The following is a 15,446-nucleotide window of genomic DNA, read 5'->3' as shown; positions in this document are numbered from 1 at the left end:
CCGCCGAAACGTAATAAATAAAAGGAATATAAAATTAAATATTTTATTTGTATTATTTTTTTATCATATGGGAATTTAAAAATTAAATAAAAATATGTGTGAGTTTTGGAATTGGGGCGGCTGTTGTTCTTTGTTGGGCTGTCAGGTAAGCCAGTACGGATATGGGCTCTGTTTGGCTGGTGGGATATTTATATACTGCATAAAATGCTACTTGGGAATAAAAATATATAAAAATATTGTAATTTTTAATATATAATACTAGATAATAATTTAATGAATTCAGTAAGTATATAGTTTGGATCCGATGTTTGGGAAGGATCTGATGGCATTGCAAAAGGAAATCTATAACAAACAGAATCATGTGCAAGGAGAGATATATGTAGGAACTTTGGAGCATTTTGAGCTCGTTTGAATCTCATGATTGGATTTAAATTAAACGGTTTTATTGTTTGGCTTAACTTGTATCGATATATTTGGATTTGTTCGTATCCAAGATATTTAGACTGAATCATCCGCTATCTCATCAAGTCATTAGCTCTCTCCTTTTTATCTTTGCTTTTCTCTCTATCAACTCTTTTTTGGAGTGGGAACTGTGGGATGATTAAAGGATCTAAATGGTTAAGTCAATATTTTAAGGGTGGTGCTATTCATACATCTCTTTTTATTTTCAACGCACCTTCTGTTAATTTTTATCCTTTAATCTTCTTTAGTTCGTTCAATCCAACGACAGAAAATTGAGATGTGTAATATACATGTAACTTTTTTCTGGTGAGTTGGACAAGTGTTTAAAAAAAAAAACAACAATATTATCAGAGTGCAAATTGCCTATTTGTACCTACCCGCAAAGAAGTGAGCAATGTATAATCTAAGAACTAGGCCCACTTACAAATGGAGTCCACGGGCTAGGTTCACTGTTCTACATTGGCTGAATGTGTGTGTGTGTATATATATATATATTGGTTTCTAATCTTTTGATATATCGTTGATTTTAACAATTATACAGCCTACATGATACTCACACTGAAGTAACTAAGGAACTAACTTCGTTTTTTGGTGGTTGATTATTGATGTGGGTGTGCCAATTCAAGCTCGGTTTGGCGAATGTCTTGAATGTATGAAATGCGCTTCTAACACCTAAATCGAGCAATTTCTACTAAGGGATAAACACTCTCGATCTTGAGTTCTATAACCTAAAAACAAGGTTATGCAACTCACTATGAAGCTTTGAATCTTGTGCACCCTTTAGCAGCCTCGACCATAGAGGTAAGAATATAGGTCTACTGAAACCGGTATCAAACTATAGGACAAAGATACTAAAAAAAAAAATGAGTGTCTTTATTGTACGAGGTGTGCCCGTCGACATATTGAACTCTAAATATGACTTGGGAGTATCCAATTATAAAAACACGCCACTTCACTGAGAAAGCAAATGAAGTGACATTTTTCCACAAGAGAATCAAAGCCTCTGCGCCAGCAGAAGCTTTAGATAATTAACCAGTCGGACTTGAGAAACTCGCCATTTAACCAAGCAGTCGGGACTTCTAAGTATAACTGATTCTACAACTCCGTGGCTGTCTAACTAGACTGTCGCCTTTGCTGGTTGCCTCTGGAAAACTTCATCTAACCAGGCAATGTTTGTTCGTCGGTTGCCAACCCAAATTTATCTAACCAGACTGTATTCGTACTAACAATTAGTAAAATAGTTAGTATTTTTCTCAAAATGTGAGAGAATTCACATAGAACGTTGATTTGTGGTAAATTAAATGTCCAAAACCTCTTGTATTATAGGGACATGCGTGCCTAAGATGATAAGTTATAAAAGCAATTTTGATTGCACCATGCCTCCTGAGAGTTTATCTCATTTTCTCCTTGCTAATTATCCCATGTCAGACTCAGATAACAGGATTGTCATTTGAAGACCATGTGCATGCATGACATCAATCCTCTCCTTAAGTTGGATTCTAGATTAATACAATTCCAATAATTGCATGTTTGTGCATGACATTAATCCTTTCCTCAAATTGGACTCTCCCCTACGCGTTGCACACTGTGCCATAAGACACAATCCTCGGCTCATCCATTTTAAATTTTGCCATCATTATCCCGAGTCAAACTGATTACTTGATAATTAACTTTGATAAAATTCAACGTAATGTGGAGATCAAATTTATAAACCAAATTTTATAAATTAAATGATGTAGATGTTGATGAATGGATCATTAAGTACTGGTCAACGTGCTTATTTCTACCGGTGACACATCATTTAGTTTGCAAATCTAGTTATAAATTTGACATCCCTAGCATTATCTTTATTCTTTTCTTTTCACTTTGCCTTGACCTCCCAGCTACGAAGATAATTTTCAGAATAATTATTATGATAATTAAAATTCTTAATAACATCAAGAAAAGTCATTGAAAATCACTTTAAAATCTTTCTTGAGGCCTAGAACACTTAACCCGATCCTGCAAATCGGGTCCAAACAGATATATATATATATATATATTGGGGGTAGAGTGAATCTTACTCACTAGCAAGAAAGAAGAGCTGAGGAAGAAAAAAAAGATGGGAGGGATAACTTCTTCTCCGACTGTCTCTCGGGTAACTTTTTCTCACGCTTCTCCCAATTTCTGCTGAAAGATTGCATCTTTCACTCACAACAAAAATGATCCATCATTAAACACTGTAAAAGTTTATCTCTTTGTTCCTCAGTAATTGTAGCCTTATCACACAAATTTGAGTTATTAAGTGGGCTTTGGTGACGCCAATTAAAAGCTCTAGATGGAAGTCTCAAGGAGGTGAAATAGTAAAAATGAATGATGACTTTTCACTTATGCCATTTATTTTCTACAGGTATAAGGTTTTCGTATATAACGAGACATTTGCAATGAAAAGAGCATTCCATCTTTCTATCTACCTATCTCATTAAACAATTTGTGCCAACTTTGCTCTTTCTCTTACCCAACAAAACAACAAGAGCATAAAGATAATACAGCTTTCTTTCACATCTCTTCTTCTACGTCTATTTCAATTGTCCAACGCTAGCAAAGAAAATAAAAAATGCGATTTATTGCTCTCGTTCCACTTCGATCTCAAGCAAAGCAAAGCTAAGGTTCTCTCTCTTGCTTCTGCCTATTTACAAGGTAAACAAGAATTTTGAAGAACGCAGATGTGCGTGTACTTGTAGTTCAAGCATGGAATTGATTTTTTACTTGGGCTTGTCAGCCTTTTATAGATATTTTGGCCGATATATGAGCCCTCTTTGTTGGGCTTGTTGAGTATGTCTTTCCTTGTTTTGGGTTTGAGGAATTGTTGGGCTCATTCAGCCGATTCTCTCTCCCTTTGCGTCTTAATTAGAAGATATACGGTCTAATTAACATCGCGGTGTACATAACAGAATGATTTTACAAATATTTTTATTGTTTTGTCAAACGATAAATTTTGTTAAATTAAATGTTAGATTAGTCACATGAGGTCAAAAGTCCAATCGATCGTGCAATTAAGGGAGAGGTAGAAAGAAGTTAGGGCAGAACCAAGCGTAACACACAATCCTTGAGAGGAGAGAGAGAGAGAGAGAGAGAGAGAACGAGAGAACTATAAATATGTTATATATGTATATATCCTCCGGAATCCTCCTATCCAACTTCTGCACAACCCCTTTTCGCTTTCTTTGTAGTCTGAATTTTGCTTTTTAACAGTTTCGATTGTTGCAGGTGTGAACCCAGATGGGCAAGTCCTCTTCTTCTCGTACCAAGAAACGCTCCAAGGTTTCCTCCGAGGTTGTCTTTCTCTCTCTATCAGTTGTTGTCGTGTTCTAGGTTTCTCGTTTTTTGTTTAATTACATGGGTTTTCCTTCCCTGCTTAAAAGATTACTTCTTTGTTTGGTTTTGTTCTTCCGATTTAGGTTTGGAATCGAAAACGAAACGAAAAACAAATCGAAAATTTTAGGCAGCATTATAAGTAGTTTGCTAAGAAATATGATGTTTTGACTATAATGTTGTACAGATATATTTGCACGATTATGTGTGAGATTAAGGTTTTATAATTTGGTTCATGATTGCCAATGTCTTATGCTAAATGCTAATTTATGTATGTGATTGCTTTAGGCTCGAACAAGGAAGAAAAGTAAGAGTAAGACCAAAACAAGGGAATATAGATCCAAGAAGCTTCGCCGTCGTGACGATTCTTCTTCTTATTCCGGTGAGGATGATTCAAGAAGTTTGAAATCGTTATCGTCTTTTAGCTCAGATGATGATTTGAGAAGTAGAAGGGCTCGATCGCGCGCTAGGAAGGATGCAAAAGGGAGCAAGAAGAGGGCTCAGAGACGATCTTATAGCCCTGACAGCAGCGGGGACTCTCCCCGTAGAAAGAAGAGGAAATTGGCAAAGAAGAAGAATGATAAGAAAACGCATTTGAGGAAGAAGCCTAGGAGGAATGTTAGCGTTAGTTCCAGGAGTAGCGCGTCGTTTAGGTGCTCAACTTGTCCGAGTGAGAGTATTAGCGGTGATGAGATTGAATCTAAGAGGCATAGGGGCAGACCTGGAAAACGAAACAGAGTTGAAAGTGGGATTAACAAGGTTGAAAGTGGGACTAAGAAGGCTAGGTATAGGTCAAGGAGTTGTTCTTTGTGCAGTCAGCGTAGCGAGAGTGGTGATTGTCGGAGTGAGGAAAAAGTGACATATGAGAACAATTCGAGGAGGTTGAGATCTGTAGTTACGGTAGCAGAAGAAAACGAGCATGGAAGATGGATGGATACGGATGCGCACAAAGAAGAGATTACATATGATGACGACTACCCTTCTTGTAGGAGTAATGATAGTAATGATGGAGGGGGCAAGAGGGAGTTGGATGATCGTTTGGATGTTGCATTTGAGAAGAGAACGGAAGTAGAGAGTGGGAAAGAGGAAGAAGCTTATGTTTCTAATGTTCTAGTCATGGATCTCAAAGATAGTTGTAACATTTTGGAAAAAGATTGTACGGGCCAAGATGATGGAATCGGGATTTCTGGTCCTGCTAATGAAAATAAGAATGAGGTTTCTGGGGCAATCATTAGTCTGCCAGGTGAGGATCTGGAATCAATTTTAAGACAAAGGGCTTTGGAAAATCTAAAAAGGTTCAAAGGAAAGCATCAAAGAATTTCAGCGGTAACTACCAATCAGGAAGACAAGACCGACATTGATTTGACACAGCCGTCCACTGCAAAGGTTGAATTGGTTCAAATAGAATCGCCCAGGGAGGGTGGTGCTAGAGTGGTTGTAGCAAAGTCATCCGAGGAGGATGTTGCTGAAAGGGTTGATGCAACGCAATCAGTAGAAGAGGCCAATGGGCCTCAAGAGAGAGTTTCCATTCTTTCTTCCCAAAACCTGAAAAAGGAACCCGATAGGATTAATAGTGGCAGTGAATTTATCTCTGCCAAGCAAGATGTTGCTTGTCCAATAGAGCAAGTTGGTTGTCCAATAGAGCAAGTGGCTGTCGGCAGAAAGATTAAGACCACTGCTTCGCTCTATAAACCAAACTCGACTTCACCAACCTTGAGGGGCCATTTGCTAGAAGCTCACCAAACGCTGAAACAAGAACCTGCTTCGCAGGAACCTCCCGAGGAAGGATTGTTGGTGAGTGAGAGTAATGTAGATAAGGGTGCTTCTGATATTGCCCAAACCGTGCCCCAAAGAAGCAATAGAAACGGTGAAGATATCAAAGATAGTTCTGATATGCAGCAAGATGAAGCTACTGATGGCTCACAGTTTGAGCAGAAAACAATGTCGGTGATGCGAGGTAGTGAAATGGTACAGGTGGGTGTTTTGATCCGTCACAAATTTGTTTACGTTTCTTTCTATATTACCGGATGTCCCTGAAAGGCAGGCGTTTTCTACCACTAGCTTTAACGATGTTTTAATTTATTTTTTGGCAGGTGAGTTACAAGGTTTACATCCCTAAGAAAGCTCCTGCTCTGGCGAGGAGGCAACTCAAGCGCTGATATCTGATCATCGTTCTGGTGCGCACAGTTTGCTCTTGATTAAAGCGTTGCATTGCACGGTCTGATTGGCTTTCTAGCAGACATTTTCATCCGCGGTTTGGTAGTCGTTTTTGGTAGTTATATCATCTGACACGCTTCTAGGTTGAATGACATTGATATACTTCTCTCTTTTGTGTTCTTTTTCTTGTTTATGTAAGGTGCTCACAAATATGAAATGAATAATAATGAAATAATATCTTCAGGATATTATATCGAATCCTTCTGCAAATATGAAATGAATAATAATGAAATAAAATTATGAGGTAGATTCAAGCTCATGAGAGTTGTCAATATCTGTGTTTGGAAAAGAGGTATCTCTCTAGAACGTCGACGCCGGTCATTGTTGCTCGGCCAAGAGAAACCCGATTACAATACAAGATCATCTGACCTACTCCCGGGTGAAAAGAGTTTCTACATGGAAAGAAGCTGCATACAAGTTGTCATGGGTCACTGCTGCTTTTTCCCAAGGTCAGTCCTGCTAATTCACAATACTGTCTGGCTCGCTTATCCAATGGTACTTCCGTCAACGTTTGAAATGGCAGAAAGTTAGCTTTCAGAAAGATTCTGCTTCTTTGTTCCATGAACACAGGCCCAATCATCCATCTCAGTAATCGATACGTCTTCTAATAACTGTGAATACCGCTCTACGATATGTGGAAGCTGCAGGAACACGGGCACAACGAAATGAGGACGAGGAACCTATGTATGATCCAATATATACCAATTCATTTAGAATTTCTGAGTGAAATTCATGGTGGATCGAAAGAAAACCACCATGTTTGCGCAGCCAAGCTAAACATCGCTTAAGAAACAGATACTTAAACCTTAGGTTGGCAGCTTCATGAATTTGGAAAACGTTCCTATAGCTTACCAAGCAACATGTAACCTAAACTTTAGCAAGCAAATGACATTTACAATCCATCACCTGTGCTAGAATGATACCTGCTCAGAGATAATGCCAGAGAGACCGACGACTGCCCCAGGCTTTGCATAAGAGACGATATGATCCGCCAAATCTAATAGGGGATTCAAAAGTATATTTGCGATGACCACGTCGTACTTGTTTGTTTCTAAGATGGATTCCACTCCAGATGAGCTCCGATCTTCCACACCTCCGCATGAATCTCTCGAGGTAGAGCTAGTTTTGCTGGGGAGCAGGTGCAATTGCATCTTTTCAGGTCCTATGTTGTTCAGAGCAGCATTCTGCCGCGCCGAAGTAATTGCTTGGGGATCTATATCAATTCCGACTGATAAGGCAGCACCAAACTGCGTTTACAGTCAAAATGCCAACATCATTTGAAAGGAATTACATCACAATAATGAAATGTGCAAAAGATCAAATGGATGGAGTTACTCAGCAACATCATTTACAAGATTTAGTTAAAATACCTTAACTGCAGCGATTGCGAGAATTCCAGAACCTGTGCCATAGTCCAAGAATAATTCTCTTCCCTTTATCAATCTACGGAGCAGCAATAGACATAACTTGGTAGTAGCATGCTCCCCGGTTCCGAATGCCAATCCAGGATTTAGAATTATATTAGTTGCTTGGGCATCCTGTAGGAGTTAAACAAATATAACTATATGGCATAAGAAGAGACGAGAGTAAGTAATTTGGCATCACTTAGCATTAAGACAAATAACAAAGTGAAAGGGCGTGAACATATACACGCAGATGTGCCTGAGATCATGCGTCTGCCAAGACGTTTCAATAAATTTCTGAGTGTTGAGACGTAGAATTTTCCAGTACATGATCAAGTTGTCAATGCATCATGAACCACCATAGCAAACAAACCCTTTCAAAAAATAGTTTGAAACCAGAAGAAATAGTGTAATACTATCATACCGGGGGAATTCTCCACTCGGGCACAATCCAAAGTCCTTCAGTAACTTCAACAGGATGGAATGATTCCTGTAAACAAAAATGGAAAAGCAGATTAAAGAAATAATGCTTAGAAAATATGGCCAAGAGTAAAACAGTACCACTGAGCATATTCACTGGTTGCTTTAACATTCTGCATATTGTCTCTCCTATGGCCAATAAATACCCTTATGCTGTTTAAAACAGTACTAGAGCTATAACAAGTTCTTACTAGTGAAACTGATTTATCATTCAACAAGCATTAGCAAAAGATATCGCACCAAAGAGGATAATGACGAAGAAATTCTTTCCGAGGACAGAATTTACAAGCAAATTAACCTGAGTTTTCGTTATCCAGTCGAACTGCTCACCCATCTTAACTTCATAACTAGGCATCTCTTTCAAACTTACGGAATCTGCAGCACGTGAAATGCAGGTTTTTACATCTTCGCCTTCAGGAAATATGGAATCAATGCAGATCTGCGTTTAAGAAAAAAGGCGCATTCTCATCAGTTGTTCATCTGCAAAATCGTCTAACACTAGAAAGATAGCACAACGAAAGAAGCTTTCAACACATAAGGACAAGTAAAAAGCATTCCAAATGGAACGTCATAAATCAACAGGGAACCCACCTCATCCTTTCCGTCATTGTCATCTTCTTCGTCAATACTTGTAGAACTTGCACCGAAACATAACAGCGCTTCTGAAAGTATATCCTGGTCAACAAGGAGAACCAAGTTGGTTAGGCATTGTATTGTCTTCAACTTAACAGAGCCTTAGCTGATTCAACGAGTTTTGATAGTCTTTAACTCCATGTCTCTACTTCCAAGACCTCATCTTTTCAATTGAATGGCACGTAAAGTTGTAAACTTCAACTTTATTGATTACGACTAATAAAAAACATTCATTTTCTTCCAAATCCAACCAAAATGACATAATAATGAAACAAGTTGAGATTCCATCCTAAAACCAATTGGCATTAGCGGAAGCGGCCCAACTCCTTATAAGCCCTTACGAAGTTTCTTACTTTCCGACGTGGGAAAATCGTCACATCCTCACAATAAGAAAGTTTCTACCTTTGGTAAGAAAAAAAAAATTTAAAGAAGTTAAAAGTAAAAAATTTCTGAGTCCCCATTTCAATACAGACAATAAATTCCATACAGAATCAGTTTTCTCTCCATAATTTTCTGAGTTCCCATTTGAATATACACAACATATACAATCTCTGTGACCAAACATGCCCATAACATTTTCATTGGAATCCCAGTAACTGAACTAAATGCACCAAAAGAAGAAGAGAGAGAAGAAGCTCACAGCGACATGTTTTTGGCAGCGGATTTGAACGGAGAGGAAAGGCGAAGCGAAGGGCTCGTTGGGCTCGGCGGAGGGAGTGGGAGGGTCCGAAGAAGCAGTGGAAATATTTGCGGCGGCGAGGGAATTGGGCCGGGAGAGGTGTCTGGGTTTGGGGTTTGGGAAGAAGCGGGAGGAGAATGGGGGAGCGAGAGGGCGAGAGACGGTGGTGAAGCAGCGGGAGGTGAGATTGTACGCAAGGTGTCTGAGCAATCCGCCTGACATTATTGAAAATCAAAGTGTAATCACCACCTAGTGGGTTAAAAAGGCCTAATCGGATAAATGCTTATTAATCGTCGGTATTCGGAAGATGGGCCATGGTGAAAAATTACGAACTAAATTATTGTGATGAAGTCCAATAAGATTTAGGTTCAAAATTGAAAATTTCGTAATTTTTTATTCAAGAAGAATGAAATAGCGACGTGGGTGTTACGTTTTATCGTCAATTGAAATGAGTGAGGCTAGTTCGTATTTGAATAACTCACACCGCGATTTCATCGATCTGCTATGGAGAGTGGCTATGAATGAGTTTTAGTTTTGAGCTTCTGAGCGTTAAATGGTCGACCAAGAAGAGAAAATGATGATTTTAGCTTCACAATTGAGGCTCGCGCGCACGCTGTCATAACACGTATGAAGCAAAATCTGCAACCCCAAAGAAGCAGCCATGATATCTGTTGCCTTAGACGAAATCCGTTGAAGAAGAAACAAAATTGAAGTGGCAGACCGAGGGAGAGGCCCAGATTATGCAGTTAAAATCTGTCCACAAGGAATGTGCGCAGTGGATTTCAGCGAACAACGGGACGAGTCTTCTCTGATGCTGCAAGACACTGCGCGTCTATGTTCTTGGAGAGCTTTTCTGCCGTGGAAAATGCACCGACGTTGCTAACAACGTAAACAATTGCGGCAAGTGCGATAAGGAATGCTGCCGCAGAGTTAAATGTGTTTGTTCAACTTGTGGATATGGCTGAATAGTCAAAGGTTTCGTGCCAGAGTTTAAAGGTAATTGAAATGAATAAATATATGGCTACTTTCTGTAGCTACATAAGCAAAAAGATAGTTTGATTTGTTTTGTTGGTTGGAAAGTCTGTAAAATGTATTTGCTTAATAATTGTATAGAAAATACAACAATTAATGCACAAAATTAAAAAAAAGTAGGGAAAATATAATATGTACACATTTGGACTTACAAAAGAGAGCCAAACTTGGATGCAGCATATGCTTGATCTTTGGAATAAAACCTCTGGGTTTTAGGCTACAAAAACGCCACCTCAAGACTCGTTTAGATCCCATGAACAGTAATGTTAGAGTGTTCCCCGTTTCGAAAACTTACAGATAAAGAATGAGCTCAACTGCAAATTTCCCCTTCTTCGTAGGGTTAATTTCTCCTATCTGAACCAATGTAAATTTGAACATCATAAATGCCAGGCTAAAGACATATTAAGATTTAAGAGTTAAACATGAACATAAATATAAGAGATGGTTATGCACTTATGCTGATACTTAAACTCTTTAACAGATTATGAGGGTAATAATGCAAAATAATACATTCTATTAAATTACAGTAATATAACTCGAAAGCATCTCCAATCAAACGATGGTCAATCATAACCTTTGTTATTTGGGTAGCCTTATACCCTCACCAGTGTCATGGCAAAATGATATGCCAGGGTCTAGTTAGTGAAGAGTGCATATAGTGCAGATTATAACATGTAGTAAGCACTCGCAACTTCGATAACAATACAGTACTATACTACTCTTAACATATAAGAACGGGAAATGGTTCCATATCCAAAAGCACTACTTGCAAAAATACTGGAAAGGTATCAGGAACTGTACAAGAAGTGTCAATGTGTTTCATGTATGGTGCTACATAGCTGACAAGTAATTTGGTAAAAAAATAAAAAAATAAAGTAGTTTTCTTAATTACGGAAACTCACCCTTAGTCTTCCTTTACCTCTAACCGACACAATATCACCAGTCTTGAGTGTAGCTCCATTTTTAGTAACAGGGGTCCAGTTCACACGCACATCACCATCACTGCACAGATAAGAAAACGAAAGAACCCATCTAACTAAGAAGTAAACCAACAAAATATGATTAATTAACTCAATAAAGCTTAACAAAATTGCATATGACCAATAAACTATTATTCGAGCGAGAATTCTGTACAAGTGAAAAGACCGTACCGAATAAGATCAACTAGTTTTGTCCGTGATAACTTAAATCCTGCACTAGCTATAGCATCAACTCTCACTGATGCTTCTATGGTTTTGAACGACTTAGTCCTGCAAAGAGAACAAGATACTTAAGTAATTAATGATGCTGCATTATGGAGAACGGAAAAAAGATAACAATATGATAATTTGCAACCTTGGCGGTTCATAATCAAGAGCAATCAGTGGTATCCTCTTAAAAGATACTGGCACATTACTAACCTGCAAGGTGAAAAATTGTTTGCAAACATTAAACGTGTACGCTTAAATATTATGATATACATAGCTATCTTGACCTGTGATTCTGTGAAAAATGCTTCTCTTTTCATACTAGAAAATGTGAAACCATTCTTTTCTCTTTTGTTTATTATTTGCCACTGTTTTATCTCCTCAATGTACACTGCAATGATCGCTAAAAAATTAATGCCACAATAGTTCTTTCAGATGTTTTTGAGAAATTAAATGATAAACCTGAGATGTAACATTCAAAAATAAAATTTGCTCCAGAGATGAATTCAACCTTATGTAAGGAACCAAAAGAAGAAATAAAAAGACACAAAACCCAGAACTTTATTATTATTGACGTTAACGAGGAAGAACAATTCATAAGAAACAAAATACTCAGATGTTAGACAACCTTGTCGAGTGATGATATGATGAAGTCAACAAGTTCTGGAACAACAATGACTTGAGCTCCCTTCTCCCCCTAGAAGCATTACAAAAGATATAAAAAGTCATAAACACTTGATCCAACCAGGCCGTATCCCTCATAAACACGAAAAAAAATCCAAACTCCAAAATAATGGATACTGAATGCATCAGTGGGAATTACAAACTGATCACAATGGTATCCAATTGAAAGCTCTAAGACAGTACTGCACTTAAAGGTTGATGTTTCAAATTAATACTTCTCTATAAATACATTGAAAAGATATTGCCCTGCTATGGCAGGACCACAGCAACACTACGTAATGCCGTTATCACATCCACGTACCAATATAGGATACAGACATCCAAATCCTGACATTGAAATCCCATACGAAGTAGCCATTAATAAGTTGAGGCAAAGATTGACATGTGTTTGTTTATTTTAGCTCTGATGTTACAGAAGAGGAAATTCTTATTTAGTTTACATATAAAACCTAATGACCCTTCTCATTGGAAATTTTGATCAAGAGCTAAACCCTTAACCAAAAAAAATACAAATGATACCTGCAAGATAATATCTCCAAGCTTCTCCCTAGAAATCCCTGTACCAAGAATTGCGCCTAGGAAATCACCATGAGAACAAGGCTGGAACCCGAAGTTTCCTGTGATACTGGAAGAACCATTAGAGAAAACTTAAGATAAGGTTTTCCTTCAATTAAAGATGAATTCTTGGATAAATAAAAGTGGTACAGACACGATATTAATACCTCAATGCTGCAATTACATCAGGATCACTTGTCAATCCTTCCGGATGTCCTACAGAAATCCGACACCGCTCAGCCTAGACAATTTGAAGCGGCAACACATTAATTAATACAAGTACACTTTGATTTGCACAAGCGCAACACAGAGCAAATACTATTTAGTTCAACCTGCGGGTATCCACCTTGAACAACTACTTTCAGATCAGCTAGCTTTTCCAATGCTAGCATTGACTCCTTCACCACTGGAGGGGTGAGAAAATTTGTATGGAGAACCTCCCTTCTCGATGATGCACGTCTAGCCTACAAAAAATGGAAAACCAAGAATGACAACTTAGAAACATCTCTTCTCTTCATCTTCAAGTAAAAAAAAAGGTGAAACCTATTCAGCTATTCGATGTGACCTTACATTCATCTGTCTGAAAATCTGGACTTTATAAGTCTCTCTAAAAGGAAGGGTTAAATTAAGAAACAAAAAATATGGTCTTGATAAGGAAACAAGTTTTGAAGTACCATCTCGAGAACACGTTTTACTTCTTCAATAACAGTTTTGTCTGCCACTCCCTTAAGCAAACCATCAACATCCCCCTTTATAGCTTGAGCTAAATGGCATATTTCTGAAGCTGTATCAAGGAGAGTAATCCAGTGATTACGTAGCAAATCATCAGATACAAAAATAATGGCTTGTTTGATAACCATTTCAACTTATCCAATCCACAATTCAACCAAATGGGTAGTCAAAATTACAAGAAATTAGACAGTGGAGAGGGAAAGAAACATGATTTATGTTAAATAATCAGGTACCCAAAAGCGGGATTTGTTCGCAGTACCTGAAGAACTTAAGCGAGGAGTGAGAGGAAAGGAGATAAGGGTCCTGCGGCAAGAAAGCTTGCTGCTTGTCAGAAGAAGAGGATGCGAGAGAGCAAACGCCACGGTTGCTCTTCTTACAAGTGACGCTGCTAAGAAACTGGTGGCAGCCATGTCCCTCTCCTCTGAGCACTGCACAAGGCCAAGTGTTTGATTTCGTAAGGAAAAATGTGTGCTTCTCCCTTTTGGTGGGGCTTTTGGTTTCACAAAATTTAGCCCAGTATTGCACTTGCACAGGTTTACAAACTAGGGGTGGGCACAGGTCGGGGCGGGTCCAAAATTAGAGGGACCAAACTGAACTCGTTTGAAAAGAAAACCTCGCAAACTTACATCCTGATTGGCTGCCCCATCAACATTCAATTTCACAAAAGGATTATGAAATTCTAGGAATTTAGATTGATCAAGGGAGAGTACTATATCTCATTTGCTATTCTTCTTTTTCGTATTTCTTTTTATTCTGATTCATGAATTATCTCATTCTAAGTAGGTAAAGATACCTAAAACGTTACAGGTGTGGACGTAATCACATTGCCAGAAGCGAAACTGCACCACTTTACATCGAACTTTGAACCTCTCTTGTACAGTTTAAATTATAATCACTTGTATAATAAAAACATACCTAACAATCAAATTTGAAATCTACTTCAATATTATTGAAAGCATTTTTTTAATAAAGAGATATGATTTCGGGTTGTAGACTCACACTTCTTAAAGATCTAAATTTAAAGAAAATTAATGAAAATGGCTTCAAATCTTTACATTTTAATCAAAAATCACCCACTAACTTTATTTTAATAATATGGACAAAAAACTAAAAAAAAAAACATAACAAACCCACTAGCGCTGGGAGCGTACCCCCCCCCCCACCCCCTAGTCCACTTTTTTTCTCCTACCTTTTGTCCCATCATTCAGCTACATTAATAGTTTGTTTTTTATTTTTTGCATAGAATTTAAAAAAAACTTCGAATTGAATTACATTCTCCTGTTTTATTTTTGTGGTGTTGTTTTCTAATAGTAGTCATGATGATGAGAAACTTTTCAATATGCCTAGAACACATGATGGTACACTCCATACAAGTTGTGAGAATCTTGTGTTAAAAAATTAATAACATAAAAAATAAATTTTCCACCACTTATATAATAACATGTGGTATGTCATTTGTGTTACGGGCACAAGGAAAAAAATTTCGAAGATGACACCTAAGCTCAAGAAATTGGATGGAAAGCTACATTTATCATTGTAGGTATATGAAAAAAGTGAGGAAATTTTAATTTGGTAATTGAAAACAGCTTTTTAAATATAATTACTAAGAATTAAACACTATTTATAAAACTTGACTAATAATGGTCTAAGTTTCAAACCTTATGAAACTGAACCAAGAATTAAACACTATTTATAAAACTTTACCAATAAGTAGACACTATTAATGAAATTAGACCAATAAGTAGACATCATTTATGAAACTGGATCAATAAGTAGACACTATTTATGAAACTAAAACAAGAATTAGGCATAATTTGAACACTAGACTATACACTATTTATGAAACTGAAGTAAGAACTAGACAATATTTATGAATTATAACCAAGAAATAGGCACTATTTATGAAAGTGGACCAATAACTAGACACTATTTATGAAACCGGACCAAAAAAGAGACACTATTAATGAAATTGTACCAATTACTATACATTATTTATGAAACTGGACCCAATAATTAGGCATTATTTAT

At 37.5% G+C, this 15,446-nt stretch overlaps 3 protein-coding genes across 3 annotated transcripts; 1 reads left to right on the top strand and 2 right to left on the bottom strand.

The window, feature by feature from the left end:
* Window positions 1-3,502: 3,502 nt before the first annotated feature.
* On the top strand, window positions 3,503-6,231 carry LOC126589595 (uncharacterized). Its single transcript, XM_050254946.1, has 3 exons — window positions 3,503-3,777; window positions 4,105-5,790; window positions 5,910-6,231. The coding sequence occupies exons 1-3, from the start codon at window positions 3,724-3,726 to the stop codon at window positions 5,973-5,975; spliced, it is 1,806 nt and encodes a 601-aa protein (XP_050110903.1). The 5' UTR covers window positions 3,503-3,723; the 3' UTR covers window positions 5,976-6,231.
* Window positions 6,232-6,234: 3 nt separating this feature from the next.
* On the bottom strand, window positions 6,235-9,583 carry LOC126589596 (uncharacterized). Its single transcript, XM_050254947.1, has 7 exons — window positions 9,190-9,583; window positions 8,508-8,591; window positions 8,215-8,355; window positions 7,861-7,926; window positions 7,404-7,571; window positions 6,957-7,280; window positions 6,235-6,674 (listed from the first exon to the last, which is right to left on the bottom strand). Exons 1-7 carry the CDS (start codon window positions 9,448-9,450, stop codon window positions 6,561-6,563), a joined length of 1,158 nt encoding a protein of 385 aa, XP_050110904.1. The 5' UTR covers window positions 9,451-9,583; the 3' UTR covers window positions 6,235-6,560.
* A 684-nt stretch (window positions 9,584-10,267) lies between these two features.
* LOC126589597 (uncharacterized) lies at window positions 10,268-13,928 on the bottom strand. Its single transcript, XM_050254948.1, has 10 exons — window positions 13,678-13,928; window positions 13,361-13,470; window positions 13,019-13,150; window positions 12,854-12,927; window positions 12,651-12,756; window positions 12,076-12,144; window positions 11,596-11,660; window positions 11,412-11,510; window positions 11,163-11,262; window positions 10,268-10,614 (listed from the first exon to the last, which is right to left on the bottom strand). The coding sequence occupies exons 1-10, from the start codon at window positions 13,826-13,828 to the stop codon at window positions 10,552-10,554; spliced, it is 969 nt and encodes a 322-aa protein (XP_050110905.1). The 5' UTR covers window positions 13,829-13,928; the 3' UTR covers window positions 10,268-10,551.
* Window positions 13,929-15,446: the final 1,518 nt, after the last annotated feature.

Source organism: Malus sylvestris, chromosome 11 (assembly GCF_916048215.2).
Source record: "Malus sylvestris chromosome 11, drMalSylv7.2, whole genome shotgun sequence".
NCBI classification, from domain to species: Eukaryota; Viridiplantae; Streptophyta; class Magnoliopsida; order Rosales; family Rosaceae; genus Malus; species Malus sylvestris.
The sequence above is the reverse complement of the archived record's forward strand: the minus strand, read 5'-3'. Positions and strand labels throughout refer to the sequence as shown.